The sequence below is a fragment of the Mus caroli genome, chromosome 6 (genome assembly GCF_900094665.2).
Source record: "Mus caroli chromosome 6, CAROLI_EIJ_v1.1, whole genome shotgun sequence".
Classification (NCBI taxonomy): domain Eukaryota; kingdom Metazoa; phylum Chordata; class Mammalia; order Rodentia; family Muridae; genus Mus; species Mus caroli.
In genome coordinates this window covers 53,046,675-53,063,877 of record NC_034575.1, presented here as the reverse complement: position 1 = coordinate 53,063,877, position 17,203 = coordinate 53,046,675, and the positions used below count along the sequence as shown (strand labels likewise).

The 17,203-nt window shown below is 39.7% G+C and overlaps 1 protein-coding gene across 3 annotated transcripts in view; it reads left to right on the top strand.

The window, feature by feature from the left end:
- The window catches only part of Fam13a (family with sequence similarity 13 member A), an 88,124-nt gene that overhangs the window by 68,591 nt on the left and 2,330 nt on the right, over positions 1 to 17,203 (top strand). For all 3 annotated transcript variants that reach the window (XM_021164985.2, XM_029478401.1, XM_029478400.1), the window contains exons 14-17: positions 6,935 to 7,030; positions 8,867 to 8,950; positions 12,766 to 12,962; positions 13,701 to 13,802. In XM_021164985.2, the coding sequence (XP_021020644.1) occupies positions 6,935 to 7,030; positions 8,867 to 8,950; positions 12,766 to 12,962; positions 13,701 to 13,802 (479 nt within the window). The remainder of the gene's footprint in view (positions 1 to 6,934; positions 7,031 to 8,866; positions 8,951 to 12,765; positions 12,963 to 13,700; positions 13,803 to 17,203) is intronic.

Here is a 17,203-nt window from a genome sequence, read left to right as displayed (position 1 = left end):
CTGGTTTTGGAAAGGTTCTACAATTTAGTTTCATCCAGTGACCCTAAAACATGCTCTGTTCTCTAGTACAAGAAAGGAAGCTTAATGCATATTCACACCATTTCTAAGTGTTTTTGAAGGCATGGTCAATAGACCTTGAACATAACTGAGTTCCAACAAAAGTTAGTCTACAACTAAACTTAAGTTGCTAGTGTCCTACTAAAAGAGAAGAGAGGGGGCTGGAGAGATGGCTCAGTGGTTAAGAGCACTGACTGCTCTTCCAAAGGTCCTGAATTCAATTCCAAGTAACCACATGGTGGCTCACAACCATCTGTAATGGGATCTCTTCTGGTGTGACTGAAGACAGCAATAGTGTACTCATATAAATAAAATAAGTAAAGAAGAGAAGGGAGAAAGGGAGGGAGGGAGGGAGGGAGGGAGGAAGGAAGGAAGGAAGGAAGGAAGGAAGGAAGGAAGGAAGGAAGGAAGGAAAGAGAGAGAGAGAGAGAAGGAAGAACAAAAGAGAAGAGAGATAAAGAGAGGGGAGATCTTGTATAGAGTTCATAAAATTTTCATAAAAAGAAGGAGACCTCCTGCCCAAGTTAGTCCCCATAAGCTGTTGCTGACTGTATGCTTCCACTGGCATATTATAAACGACATATTCTATAAGCTTGAATGATGGACTATAAAACAGTCACTCTGTGCTTCAGAACATAGCCAGCATTGTAAAGAATTTCTAGCGGGGTGTGTAGAACCTACATGATGAAGTGCAAAATGGAGCTATGCCTTCTTATCAAACTAGTAAGCACCTGAGGTGGTTTTGTATTTAACAAGCACATGTTGGGGGTGTCTTGACAGCTTTAGGGAAACTCGTAGTAAGACAGGATTCCTTCTGCTCTCTTCTTTGAGGAACTTAACCATCCTTGCTGCCTATTACACTTCATCGTCTCCTATTCAGATAGTTGACAAGAAAAAAATGTCACAACAAGAGCAATTACTGCAGGCAGATATAAGGAAGCATGAAATTTAATATAGATTCATTGATTTTTATAAAGCCCCCAAATACAGGGCTGTTCCACTGTGTTGTAACTATTCGTTTAACGAATTAATGGGTTGAATTTAATCCTTTCTTGTAAAGGATATTTTCTTCAATGTAGAAACTTCCAGAATGAGATATAAAACTCCTTTTAAACAAGACACTGGGTGTCTTGTTTATGACACTGGGTTCTTCAGAGGGCTAGGCAAAGGCTCTACCACAAAATATCATTCCAATCATGGGTTTGGGGTAGGTGAGGATTCTGGGTATTGTTTACCTAATAGTAAATCCAAGCCTCAGTGGCTGGCACAAACCCTGTCATAGAGTGTAAGCACAGGGAATATCCACAGAAGACATCCTCTAGTCCTCAATGTTTTTTTCTTTGAAAAATTCTGCCCCTGGTGTGGATTTATTTTGCTGGACTGTTCCTGCAGTGGAAAAGTACTAGAAGTCTGGGATAATGTTCATGTGTCAGCCAAGTTTTGTTTCAGATTTTTTTTAAAGGCACTGAACCAAATAGTAAGTGCTCCAGAGTTCAAAGATTGTGAAATGTTGTCCTTCTGTACTGCAGGATTCGAGTTTGGGAGAGGCAGAGCTGAGCTGTTAGAACAGAGAAGAGTCCCTTTGCCACAGAAGCTTAGAATTCTAAGTGCAGACCTCATGTGAGGCCACCAGGATGACCCTGTTTCTCCCTTTGCACAGTTCATAGTTCTCCCCTTCCCATGGATTCTAGTTGGAATATTGACAGACTCCTTCCAGGGCTTCCTGGACTGTATCTCCCACCCGAAAGAACACTCAGCTACATTCCAAGTGATCAAACTTCACTGCTGATTTACTGGGTCATGTGATGGAGGTTTGGGGTTTGTGGCTGTGTTTTTATTTTTTGCTTTTGTTTTGTGTGTGTGTCTTTAAATTGGAAAGATATATATATATATATATATATATACATACATACATACGTGTGTGTGTGTGTGTGTGTGTACTTTGCTCCATGATGCAGACACTGTGTGTCTCAGGATTATAGGAACTCAGCTAGACAGACCTGGGGCTGCTAAGATACCACCTGAACTCTTGGTACTTGGTTGATAGATATCTGGATATCTGTTATGGGTTGTCATGGCAGTAAAAGGAAATTAGAGACAGACAGAGACACTCAGACATGTAGTGATGTGTAAGCTCAAAACAGAGGAAGTAAATAGCAGCTTTGAGCTGCCCAGTAAATGACAGGTCTCACTGCCACTACAATCACATGCTCTTCCTCCAGCCTGCTTGACAAAAGATGATTACAGTGGGGCAAAGGGTATGCTCCTCTTACCTGTGTGTCACTAAGGATATAACGCATTATCCCTTTGTCTTCCCTCATTCCCTCTCAGACAGATCGAGATTTAAGCATCTCACAGGGTAGAGAACAAATTGAGAAACAAATATTAGTGTCATTTGTTGCCCATTGCAGGTCTTTCTGCCTCTCTCTAAGACACAATGCTCTAACCTCCTCAGAAAAAAAACAAACATTCCTTCATAAATGACCAGTCTGAAAATCAAACTAAACTTTTATTTATTTAGATCTATACTATAATTAACCCCAAACCATAAAAACTATTAGACAAAATAAAAATCCATATATTTCCAATGCTAGACTGTCACTCCAAGTCCCTTTATCTCATGAAGTATATGTGCAGAACTCATGAGCTTTTCTAAGTCTGAAGATTCTAATTTAACAGGCCATTGGCCATCATGACCATAGCTAAACAGTCATGTGCTACACAGTTCTCAGCCAAGCTGTTTGCTTTAATTGAGCAAACAATGGGTATGTGTGGCATACAAAAACAAGTGGGCTCACCATTCTCTGAAAGTTATTATTAAAGAGTATTAAAGTCTTTAAAGATGATGTTACAGGAAAATATAGCAAATAGTTGAAGGCCTCATATCACCATTCATAACATATCACCATTCATGCATGGGAGAGAATAGGTTGCTTGACCTGGCTTCTTACTTCTTTCCCATGCTGGTATATTTTAGTTCCGTGTTTCAAAACCATGTTGACAAACACAGCATTGAGTATAGCCAAGTTAACATATAAATTACATATCCATTTATAAACTCTATCCTCTGGTTAGCTGTTGTCTTGGATTTTCTGATCTTTACAAAAACATGCTTCTATTCTTAACTTATAAAAGAGTTGCTATTTCCTAAATTAATGGGCCCAGAGTGCCGCAGTTAACCTATCATCACACTGCTCGGTCCAGCTTCATTCAGGTCTGACATCTTTGTGAATAGTAAGAAACATAGGCTGGGAAACGGTCCATCCACTTCTCATCTAAGCTCTCTCAGTGCTTTAGTCCCTAATGTCTAGCACTCGGAGTCTATGGCTTTTATTTTGTCTTTATCATCAAAGTAAATATGTCACTGCTTTTGGCTTTCCTTTACATCCAGGTAACATCAACCAAACTTTAGAAAAGTTTTGCTGTAGGCTAAGAGAAAAACCCTAACAACATAAAGGCAGACACATGGGGCTGTCTAATCTGGGCTTTATGATTTCTACCCAGGATTTGCCTCTAGCTAAATATGAGTAACTTTTGGATAGTGCTCCCTTCTTGAGTTTTAAAATAGTATCTATTTTATTTTGAGTAATCAAAAGCAGGGTAGTAAGTGACAGTAGAGTGTCTCTGTGTCATACCGAAGACCACAATAGAGATGCTGCTGTATCCCTGATCTTCCTGTCTCATGCTTATGGTGTTTTGTTTGTTTGTTTGTTTTGTTTTGTTTTTAGACACAGTCTCACTATGAAACCCAGGATATTGCTATGTTGACCGGACTGACCTTGAACTCACAGAAATCTACCTGCCTCTGCCTCCTGAGTTCTGGAATTTAAAGGCATATACCACCACATTGGCTAATATTGTATGCTTTGCATTTAAAAAAAAAGCCACATGAAAAAGAACTCTGTTTCCACACACTCCAAAGCATTTAGTACTACCAACTAAATTTAAACTAAAGTTTTGAAAGAGTAGAGAAAGGATTTTGAAGAGATAGTATATACACGTTTGGCTGAATGTAATTTTCAAGCAATTATGAATCAACTGCTTTCTAAACTAACTTCTTCAGCTTACCATCAGCAAGTGACACACAGAGAATTCTGATGGTTTGTTTGTTTGGTATATACATGTTTAGGAGTGTGATGAATGAGCCATAAATTCACTCATGTGCCAAATGGCTCGTCAGAATGCCCTTACCAGCAATAAGAACTGGCATGTTAGCTATTTATGATAAGAGTGTGGTAGTAATAACATTACCTTTTATTTCATGTGAAATGACTTCTGAGTCACCTTGCTGTCCCAACAGCCATTTTTAATGAAGTAACCAATTGCAAATGAAGTGAGCAATTTTAGAATTCCACTTCATGTGACACATCCTAGAAGCAGAAGAATTTCAGCAACTCTTCAAACCTAAGTAATGAAGACAAATGAAAAGATCGTTATTGTTGCTAACAGCAGGAAGTAGTACCCTGTTAGCTTGTAAAAGATACCCAACGTGATTGACTGTTGATCATGTTAAGAAAGGCAGATGCAAAAGCCACACAGGGCAACATATTTACATAATCTAGAACTGTCTTTGAAGGCGAATCTTCCCAAAACTCTGAGAGAAATGGTCAAGCCGCATATCTTACACCATTCCCTACCTGAGAAACTCTTGCTTTCTCATTCATGGCATGGTGATGGTAAGCAGAAGCCCAGCAACCAAGTCTAAAATGATACTTTACCTTATTGTGCACTGAGGTAGCCAAAGGAAATACATGCATACCTATCTGTTGGGCATACCTAGATAGGTATGAAATATTCATTCACTAACATTGCAACTATGTATAGAATGTTTCCATTGGATGAGATACTCAGGACATGAAAATATAAGCCCCTGAGTTCAACAGGTTATATTGTAAATTAGAAGATACATGTGTGAACATTTATGATACAATGTAAAAATATTTCCAATTACAAACACAGGATGTGCTGTCTTAGTTAGCCTTTCTGTTGTTGAGATAAATACCAGGACCAAAAACAACTTGGGGGGGGTTGTTTATTTCATTTTATAGCTTATAGTGCATTATGACGGGAAGCAGAGCAGGAACCTGGAGGCAGGAGAGAAATGCTGTTTACTGACTTGCTCATCATGAATTACTTAGCCTAGTTTCTTATAGCACCAGGGACCACTAGCCCAAGGATAATGTTACCCACCAGAAGTTGGTCCTCTGTATTAGTTAGGGTTTTATTTCTGTAAGGAGACACCATGACCGTGGCAACTCTTATAAAGGAAAACATTTTAGTTGGGACTGACTTACAATTCAGAGGTTTAGCCCATTATTGTCATGGCAGGATGTATTGCATCATGCTTGCAGACATGGTGCTGGCAAGATAGCTAAGAGTTCTACATCTGGATCCAGAGGCAGCAGGTAAAGAATGCCACAATAGACCTGGCTTGAGCATCTGAGACCTCAAAGTCCACCTCCAGTGACACTTTCTCCAACACGGCCACACCTATTCCAATAAGGCTATACTTCCTAATAGTACCACTCACTATGAGCATATATGGGCCATTTTCTTTCATACCCTCACACCTGGCCACATTAATCATCAAGAAAATGCACCACAGGCTTGCCCACAGACCAATCTGATGGGGGCATTTTCTCAACTGTGGTTCTCTTTTCCAAATGACTGTAGTTTGTATCAAACTGACACAAAACTAGCTAGTACAGGCGATGATGTGGAGAACAGGATCACTTTCAAATTGGAGCACAAGGAAAAAAGAGTTGTGCTGAGTTGGCTTCTAATCTGCCACTTCCAAAGATGAGAGAAAGCCTCTTCAGGGCAGAGGGCATTGTACAGAACTAGCAATGAGATGACCTAGTCTATCTCTGGAGCTTGAAGTACCATGGGGAGGAGAGACGTCATGAATGACAAAGGGTTTCAAATCCAGTACAAGGAAACTAAACTGGATTCCTTCCGGCTTAGAGATTTTGAGCAGTGTGCCAGACGAGGATAATGAGGTTGAATCATCCAATGGATTCCAGTAACAAATGTTCCTTGATTACTCTCTATCTGCCAGAATCATAAGAGCAAACAGTTTCATGTGGAAGAAATTTATCCAAAAATGTTGATTACAGAACCATGTAATAAGCATAATTATGATAGAAATGTTGCCTCATCCTTTCCGGCCTCCCTTCCCCAGATAATGAACCATTTGGAGACTTTGAACCTTGAGTACAAATCATGGGAGTCAAATCCCTCCTTTCTACCATATAGGGTTTGGGTAGCAAGCTCAGGCCATCAGGCTTGGCAAATAAGCAACTTTACCTGCTGAGTCCTCATACATTGAAGAATTTTTTGCTTGTTTTTTGGGTAGAAGATTGTTTTAAATTTCATTTCCTTATTTTTATGTGTATGGGTATTTTGTCTGTATGTATGTTTGTATACTGTGTGCATACCTGGAGTCCATAGAAGCCGAAAGAGGGCATTGGATCCCCTATAACTGGTTATAGGAGAATATGAGCTACTATATGAATGCTAGGAATTGTGCCCAGATCCTCTAGAAATACAGTAGGTGTTTTAAACCAATGAGCCATCACTACTCCCACCCACCCCCTTAGTTTTAAATAGCAGTTTTAGAATTACCATAGTGGGCTGAGGACATAGGACATTATTCAGGTCTAGAAGAAAGTATACTAGTAGAGTGATTTCTCCTGATCTGCAGTGGAGATCTGCAGGATTTTTAGTAATTAACTAAATATTATTATCAGTTTAAATATGTTTTGTAAATTGTATCATCTCTGTATATTCTCTTGGACCACAAAAGCCCAGAGCATGCTGGGGACAAGGGACAGCATGATCTGGGAACATTCTCACTTGTCCTGTCCTTGCTTTTCAGGTGACAAAGACTGAGCGTCAGATTATGAAGCCGCTGTATGATCGGTACCGTCTAGTCAAACAGATCCTATCCCGGGCCAGCACCGTCCCCATCATTGTGAGAACATTCTTCCCTTTCTGTTGGCAGCCTCTGCTTATGCTACATGCACTTACTTGTCCTTGTTAGGTTTCAATTCCTGCCATGATATACACATGACCAGAAAAGCAACTCAGGCAAGAGAGGGTTTTTTTTGTTTTTGTTTTTTGTTTTTTTCCAGCTCATAGTTTATACTATGTCTTGAAGAGAAGTTGGGCAAGGGACTCAAGGGAAGAACCTAGAAGTAGGAATTGGTACAGAAGGCATGGTGGAACATTGCTTTTTGGCATATTTTCCATGACTTTCTTATCCTGCTTTCTTATACAACCCAGAGCTAGTTGCCCAAGGGTAGCACTTCCCACAATGGGCTAGGCTCTTCCACATCAATCAAGAAAATGCCTCACAGATATGCTCCAGGCATTTTCTCAAATGAGGCTCCCTCCTCTTAGGTGACTCTAAATTGTGTCAAGTTGACAAAAACTCACCAGCACAGGGCCTTAACCAAGTACCATGCTCATCATTGTGAGTATACCTTCTCTTTCTATGGGAGGAGCCCCTCCTATGCTAATAGGATCCTAACCTGCATTCTCATCAAAGATCAGGCTGTGGTAGTTGTACCAGCCATTCATATCCATGCCCCACGGCTTTAGGAATGACTTGATCAGATAGATATACGTTCCTTTGGCACACACAGGGCCAATATCTAAACCCATTCCTTAAAAGAGCTCAAGGTGTAGGGATGGATTTTTCTCTAGGCACTTCTTTCCAAAGAGTGCCTCTCTGGTGCTGTCTGTTTACAGTCTCTCACCACTCCCTAAGACTGCTCCCTAAGAAGTTGATCCAAGGAGGACACTGTAAGTGAGAAGACCCTTACTTTGGAGGCTATAGGAGTGGAGATAAAATGGCAAGCAGTTGGGGAGGCTAGTGGTTGGAAAGCTGCCTAGCTATGACCCACATGCTGGGATATAACTGCTGTTAGCATCTGGATTCCATCTTGTCAAAAGGAATAACAGTTTGTCTCTGCTTGAGGGGCAATATTTTAACACTGACAGACTTTTACCTACAGCCAAAGAATGTCCTCCCTGGACTAGATATAGTTATAGGATGTTAGTGCCTGTTCATCTCTAAGAGAAGCATTGCCTGATTTAGCTCCCTCATCCTCTGTCACAACCTTGATTTGATATCACTCCTAGGGCATTTACTCTTTTTAGCTGCTGCTCTTATCTAGCACTTCACTAAATCTTACGATTCATTTCTTCATTGCCAGGCCTAGAGTATGCTCCCTCATCTTTCATACTTCTTTAATAGTGGACTTATTTTTATGAATGAGAGACAATCCAGAGACTCTAGGCAGGTGTAATTAAAGAATGTTCCTCTTCTGCAAATTTCCTGCAGAACAGACTAATAAGTACAATGAGTTAATGTACTTGTCTTCCATCAGTTAGGAGTACTCAAGAGTTCCTAAATAGGGTGATGGTAGAACAGAAAAGCTCATTAACTTTTACGTATTTGTTTGACCTTGAGCTACTTTCTTTCGATCATCACAGTTAGGTATAGATGCTGGGCCTAGGGTGTGGGAAATCAGTGCTTTCCTTAGGGGATTCCTGAAAGCTTGGTTAAAAAGCTCTGGTTAAAAAGAAATGCTTGTGCTTTCTTTCTCTGTCCTCTGATTTGTAGGTGTGGACTTTGAAGAGAAAAAGAATTTTGACTGTGTTAGGTTTTCTTGGGAGCTTTTTGTGGGAAATGATTATAAAATGTAGTTAAGATACAGTAGTGAGTATTGGTCAAAGAGACCAAGAGCTCTAAGGCAAAGAAAAGTGGTACATAAAATAACCTATTTGTTAATGCTTGCCACAGGGTTCCCCCTCCAGCAAACGGAGAAGCCCTTCGCTGCAGCCGATTATCGAGGGTGAAACTGCTTCCTTCTTCAAGGAGATAAAGGTGAAGAGCTTGGTGCTAACACTACCTCCACTAACCCCCTTGTCACCCTGAGTGCCAGTCCTTGGGTAGCAGTTCTAGTAGTCTTTCTACAAGTCAGTAGCCACTAGAGCCAGCTGTGACTGGTGACATCCTATGCATCTTTTTATAGCCTCACCGATTCCCTTTCATTCTCCTTCGTTGGTTTCTTCTGCTTTGCTTTCCCTTTGATTGCAGAGACTTTTTTGTTGTTGTTGTTGTTTCTCACCTTACCTTATTTTTGTTTTGTTTTGTTTTAAATCATGATTACTTTTTGGGAGTTATATGGAACCAAAGAGAAAAGTTAAACCCAAAGTAGAAGAAAGTTTTAATAGTCCCCACCTGTCACATTTCTGAGACATTCTAAGCTGATATTGGTCATTTAGTCCCTATAGTTAGGAATGATTATCTCAGAAAAACCTATTGTGGGTGACCAATTGAAAGCTTCATTCTCTTGCCTGAGGTAAGGTAAACCACACTACAATACCCAATTTTGATGTATTAGTCAGACTGTGCTTGATAATCACGTTACTAAATAGAATCTGAATTATGAATGCAGTACTGGAACATCAGGGCTAGTGTGCTATATTATATTTTTTAAAATTACAGCTATTTTCTTACAATATGCTTTGATATCCATGAAAAGCAACAGGCTTTGTCCATCTGGTAGTTTTACGGATGAACTGAATGTTGATAATTGAAGAAATTTGGGTAGTTTGTATATGAAAATTAGCATCTTCTCTCAGCGGCATATAATGGACTTATTACCAGGTAAAAAGCATTCTCTTGAATACATGCAAGATGTGACACTTAATAATTGCCTCATTAAATGAATGATAGATGTCCTACGACGCTTTTCTTAGCTGAGGACATCCTACCTATTCTTATTCTTTAGCAATTTTTTTTTAAGAAGATGTTTTTTTCTGTGGCTTATTGCCCACTGGCTCACATCATGGTCAAAATTACAAGTAATTTTGCAATTGTTATGTTGCTTTTGTAAATACGGCTGTCTTTTGGTTCGTTTTGTTCTAATAGTACAGGGTTATTAACGTGCTCTTGATATACGCTAACACAGTAGTTTTAACACAATTCACAATCTCATGTGTTTGGAGATAAAAAAGACCAAGTCTGAGAAGTTTCTTTAAAACTTATTCTTGTTCTACTAGCTTTTCTGAAGAAACCAGCTTGTATGAAGTAGAGTTAGTTTGAGTTCTGAAGGTTCTGAAAGCCTTCAACCCAAAAAGAAGCCCAGAGAAATTTCTAGCCCCTAGAATCCCCCCAAACACAGTGGAATAGGATTCTCCTCTCAAGACTCAAACTTCCAGAGCAGTGGGAATGTGAGGCTGCACATCCCCTGAGCTGAGTGTCCAAAGCAGCTAACATCTTAGCAGTTTCCTAACCAGCTTGCATAACAAAGTAGAATACAGTTCATTATATAGCATATCATTTTAGAATGTGTTAGTTTGATAAATGTAAAATAATTAGTGAAAACATTTTTGTAGGTGGTATAGCTCATTACATTCTACACACACACACAAACACACACACACACACACACACACACACACACACACACTTGGCTTTACCACCTGGAAGGCTAGGGAACACACATATGGCTTCTTCTCTTTATAGCTCTTCACACATTTATAGTCACATGCCGTTTCTTCCCACCATGCTCCTTGCTTAGAAACCTTTCCTCCAAGCTCCTACTGTTCCTTGTGGAATGTGGATTTCAGGCTCCTCTCCAGCCACTGGCCCTGCTGTAAATGCACAGGTCATTTTATCTGTTGCTCTCCATAGCTAGTTTTATCCTAGCTATGCTTTAGCCAGGAGAGTAGACAAAGAGCCAGGCCTTACTTTACTTGATGGCAAAGGTCCTTTCAATTCTCCAAATCTTTGCCTATGTGACTGTCAATCTATGGCCAGTCCATTTTAGACTTTCACTGTGCAGACACTGGATCAGGATAACTGCTGTGGGATATTTCCTGGCCTTCACCCATCACTTACTTCTACCCCCTCTTCAGTTGTGATAACCCCAAATGTCTCTAGATATTGCAAATACCTAGGGTATATAATCATCTCATTGAGACCTACTGTCCATGACCCACCTATTTGTGATTTCCATTGTGCTGAGGGATCATGTGATCTTTTGATGCTTTTCTATGGATTCCTCATTAGCTATCTATCCAGTTTTCGTTTGTTTGTTTGTTTGTTTGTTTGTTTGTTTTTTGAGACAGGGCTTCTCTGTGTAGCCCTGGCTGTCCTGGAACTCACTTTGTAGACCAGGCTGGCCTCGAACTCAGAAATTTGCCTGTCTCTGCCTTCTGAGTTCTGGGATTAAAGGTGTGTGCCACCATTACCTGGCCTTCCAACTGCTTTTTATATTGCTATCAAGCTATATGAAATAAGCTAAATATAGATTCATATTTCAGCAAACTAAATATCTGTATCTACTCTGTGATTGATGCATTGGTGAACACACCCTTTATATCACCACCTAAGTGACTAATAACATTAATTTGTTTCAAGGCAAAGAGCCTACTGTAGACTTTTCCCTTCAGGTTCATGTCACCATTTTAGCATCATGACTAAAATTTTGATAGTCACCTTTCCTTTTAATGGATCTGTTAATCTTGTCCTTTATCAAAATCCAGATATAACATTAGTCCTATAAAAGAAAGAAAAGTAGCTTATGAAGGAGCTAACACTAGGGAATTTCTCACTGGTGCTTTCCCAACTGCTCACATCTGATCTGTACATTATTTTGGGACTATACTTAGTATCTACCATTTATGATCTTATTTCACACCTATGTTTCATATTTCATTTTTTCCCATGATTTTCTAAGGCTGATGAGAATAGTTCTATGAGGTTCATCTGAAAAAAAAAAGTATCATAGTGCTTCATACTCGCTCCAGACGTTGGAAGGCAGTTAGTAAAACTTTAGAGATTGTATTTATTTTTATTTTATGTATATGAGTGTTTACTGGAATGTATGTCTGTGCACCATGTGTATGCAGTGTCTTTGAAGTGTAGAAGAGGGCATAAGGTTTCCGGAGACTGGTTACAGATGTTTGTGAACTGATGTGTGGGTACTAAGAATCGAACCTGGGTCCTCTGGAAGAGTAGCCAATGTTCTTATCCACTGAGCCATCTCTCCAGCCCACTAGTAGAACTTGTAGAAAATGAAATCCTCATTCTTATTTGTAGCATTCCTGGGTCTCTTTTGCCAGGGTATCTTTTGTAAAATGCTCATTCACCACTTTCTTTTAAATCCGAATTGCTGGACTGTTCACCAGGTATTTATTGAGAAGCAGCAATATACAGGTCCAGGCTCTGCCTGAGCTTTGAATCTGTTCTCTCTCATCCTGGGAGACTGACAGTTGTTGCCTGCCAACTGTGTCTCCCCAAGTTCCAGGTGTATGCTGCCTCAGTTAAGTTTTATAAAAATGGCATTGGTGGGAACTGTTACTTCTACTTATAAAAAGAAACTTTAAAATTGTTTGCTTGAAAATCAACTTTTGTCTGAAGTTTTAAAGTAATTTAAATTGAGAAGAACACTGAAACACTGTTTCTTTGGGTCAAGCAGAGATTAAAGACAGAAAGCAGTTGAGGTAGGACGTGCCTCCTGGCTTGGTCCAGCTTTGCCATCCATACTTTGTCTTAGTGCCATCAGTTTAATAAAAGAGAGGAGAAACCATGTGAATCTGGTTAATTTGGTGATTTTTGAACGACGCTTATAATGAAAGCGTTCTCCAAAATATGCTCAGAGTCTTACTGGGGTTGCCTCATGTCTCTAGGAACAAGAGGAGGGGTCAGAAGATGACAGCTCCACAAAGCCAGACTTTGCTGTCACTTTGAAAACAGACTGCAGTGCACATTGCTTTCTGGACCAACTTGAAGATGATGCTGATGGATTTATTTCACCAATGGATGACAAAATGCCATCGAAATGCAGCCAGGACTCAGGCCTTTCAAACCTCCACTCTGCTTCAATGTATGTGGTTGGGCAGTGGCATTAGAGTGGTTTAGTTCAAGTAACAGCATGAGGGTTAGTTTAGCCAAAAAGCCACAAGTGACTTACCTAGGGTATGTGTGTATAGAGAAAATAATGATTTAAACTAATGAAATAGGCCTAGTGACTAAAGCATAAGGGTAAGTAAGCTTGAGGCCAGCCTGGGCTAGAGTGAATTCTAAGTAAGCAAAGACCTATAGAGCATGAGGGTGGTGGGTAGGGAGACAGGCGAGAGGTGGGGAGGATGGAGAGAGAGAGAGAGAGAGAGAGAGAGAGAGAGAGAGAGAGAGAAATGAGTGAAGGAAGGAAGAGAGGAGGGAGGAGAAAAGGGAGTTTTCTCATATATTTGATTCCAGATTATTTGAGGAAGTTTTGACATCTTGCCTGAACAAGCATGAGGTCTCTGAATGACGCTGTGGTGCTGTCCATCTCAGCTCAGTTAACCCTGAGTACAGACATCACTTTGCTCTTTCTGAGAAATACACCCTGGGCTTCATAAAGACCTGATAATTCCTAAGTAGCAAAATCTCCCAGGAGCCCCTAGAGCCTCACCTGCTCTCAGAGTGGGGTCACTCAAGAGAAAGCACCCACGGGGACTTTTACATTGTTTTGTTTTCTTTCTCCACAACTCCTATCATACCACATGCTATTTACATGTAAAACCATCTGATTTAATTGTTTGTTTGTTTGTTTGTTTGTTTAATTTACTTCTCTTCTTAGACCTGAACTCTTGGAATATCTTCAGGAAATGAGAGAAGAAAAAAAAATGATTCGAAAGAAACTTCATGATTTTGAAGACAATTTTTTCAGACAAAATGGGAGGTATGTAAATGTCTCCCTGTCCCTCATTTCCTCATTTCACATGCCCCGCCCTGTTTCTGTTCCATCTGTGGCGTGCTTCCAGAGTGGAACGCTTGCTACATTCTCCTTGTAGGCCCCCTGGTTTGCCCAGGGACCCTCACAGATTTTCTGTGAGACCATGAGATGTATAGATAGATATAGATTATAGGTGCAAATGATATAGATATTTAAGAAGATATTCTTCTCTTGCACTGTCCATGACATACCGAGTCTGCTAAAAGGCAAAACCAACCTGTCACATTTAGTTCTCAGCTAAAATGAGTAGCTTGGAACTGAGTTTTAAATTGACAGCATTGAGTTTCTTCACAGGAAGCAAGAGGGAGAAAAATGATACTAGCAGACTTAATGACAGTTAAAAATCCAAAGTTAGACTGGGGATATGGCTCAGTTTGTACAAGGTCCTGGGTTCACACACAGGCACTATAAAAAACTAAAACAACTAAGATGCTAGTGGCCAAGTCTGAATGAAAATGTGTGAGAAGCAATGATGAGTGTATCTGTCTAGTGGATACCTTGTTTTATCCAGTGAGTTTTAAGGCGTAATTGAATTGTCTGATTACTAAATTTGCAGGGAAAGCCTTTGTCACAGAGTTCTCCTTGTATCCTACCCGGAGCTTGGGGACAGGACCAGGAGTAGGTCTGTGCCTCTCATGTGGAATTAGGTTTTACCATCCTAAACTGGTTTTACATTAATCCAAACTAGGTGAAAGGTATGTAGTTTCTTTGGAGTGCTTTCATGCCCTGGGGTGTGAAGAAATACAGGCAGTATAACAACTTTAGCACTGGGACTGTGCTATATCCTGGTTTAGTGGAAACATTACATAAATGTACTTTTTGGATTTCTAACTTGGATATACTGTACAATAATATTTCTAAAGATTTTTTTACACATTTGTATCTAAACATGTATTTATACCTAAATGTGTATTTTATACCTAAATGTGTTTGCATTTTCCCCAGCCATTCACTAACAGACTCTTAAGAAAATTGGCTAAGTGGACAACAGAAATAATTCCTAAAATAATAACAGTAACCAACATAAGTGTCAATTTAATATTAATTGTTAAGGTGTTGGTTTGATGTTTCTGTCTGTCTGCCTTCCATTTTCACATTATTCTCACATACTGTGAATAGATGTCTGTAATATTGTGGAACATGAAGAAGGATTAAGAAAGTCTGAATTGCATTGGTGCCACATTGATGAAAAAAACAAAAAAAACAAAACAAACAAACAAACAAAAAACAGGCTGTTTGTTTTGGAGTGGCTTACGCCAAGAGTGAGCCCAACTTTGAATTCCCCACTCCTCCCCTTGTGAAGGACTTTGCTCTATGTTTGTTGAATAGCCCCAAAATATTTGGCATCAGAAGGGGGTGCAGAACCACTGATCTTACTCTACTTTTCATCAGAGTTTACAAGGGAAGTATTTACTCTTTGAACCCTAATGACCCAGAGTAACACTCAAATCCACAAACACATGTTATTATATATGTTATTGATGCCAACATTTATGGTACATACTTGCTTTCCTTAAGTTTGCTTTCAACATATTGGAAGCTTTCAGTAAATGATTCTCACCACACACACACACACACACACACACACACACTATCCTGAGTTGGGATGGAGAACACATAATTTAAGATTAAAGCTATGCCTTTAGCTTATTGTGTAAAAGTTGACTAAGTGAGAACTGCAAGGCACAGTTAGCTTAATGATGTAGTTTTCTTAAGGGGAAGTTAAACTTAAAACAGGATGAATTCACAGTAGGGAACCAGAGGTTTAAATGGCCTCAGGCACACCATTAACTTGGTTGCAAATCTGGCCGGAAAGAATTCTAGAGGCATTTTTAGAAAAAGCTATTTCCAGGATGAATGGATGAAACTGACCAATCATCACTCACGTTGATGTAGTGAGGGCCTAATAACATCATAACATCACAAGAATGAGAAGCCTCCCTAACAGGGCATGATGGTAACTGGGTGGAGATATTCTCCTTAGGCTTCATTCCTGCCTTCTACTCAAAAGCTACTTAGAATCCTTTACCAAAACAAGGCAGACAAGAATAAAACCAGTTTCATTTGTTAATGAAGCCTCCCATTGTCCCTCTTGCCCATTTTTCCCCCCTGTTTTGAAGAGAAAAGGAGGCATGGTGTTGGAAAGCTTGCAACATGTACTCCATAGTGACTGGTAAATTAGAGAGGTCATTCTTTCCAAACTGCCACTGCCTGCCCTGACTACATTATGTATACAAGAATATAGACAGAGCTCCTCGTGGTCAAGCTGTTGAGAGAGTTGTGTTGGATCATGGCTATAAAGGACTGTCGACCTCAGAACAAGCTTTAAATTAATTCTACTTCATATAAGTTTGCATATAAAATTACCCAGCAAACTACAAATACTTAGCACCATGTGACCAGTTGCTACATTTCAAAAACAATTATTTAAGTAGGAATATTAACTCTTCTTGAGCTATTTGCAAATTGTGAGTGTGCTCATTGCTGATTGGAAATTTGATTGGGTGAGCAGTTAAAAACACTTTCTGCCCTTGCAGAGGACTCGGGTCTGGTTCCCTCATGGCAGCTCATAAACACCCATAATTTCAGATGTAGGGGATCCAGCTTCCTCTTTTGGCCTCTGTGGGTACTGAGCACGACGGTGGGTGTACTTGTACATGTACATGTGCAGACAAAATACTCATGCACATAAAATAAAAATCAATAAACCTTAAAAAGAGAAATTTAATGGTTTGTTTGATAAAAGATATAAAAATAAGGAAATATAAAGAATTGTGTGGTTTAGTTTCATGTCAACTTGTTACAAGCTGGAGTCATTTGAGATGAGGGAACTTCAGTTGAGAAAATGCCCCCACCAGACCTGTACACATTACTGCATTTTCTTGCTTGATGATTGGTGTGGGAGGGTCTAGCCCAATATGGGCATGATGCCTCTGGGCTAGTGGTTCTAGGTGTTATAAGATACCAGTTGAGCAAGCCAAGAGGAGCAAGCTACTAAGTTCAATCCTCCATGGATGGTCTTTTCAGTTCCTGCCTCTCTATTCCTGCCTTTATCCCTATCCTGGCTTCCCTTCATGATGGACTGAAATAAAACCCTTCTTCTCTACGTTGCTTTTGGTCATAGTGTTTTATCACATCGATAGACATCCCAAGTAATCACCAAGTGAATAAGAATGAAGTATTTTTTGTTCATTCTGAATAAATTATTACTGTGAGATCATACTTTAAAATCAATAGAAAATCTTTGCATTTCTTAGTCATTTGTGGCCCCCTATTGGATTCTAGATTAACTTTACTGGCCCTCAACTTGCATGGTACCTCCAGAAAAGAACCACTTTGCACTTGTC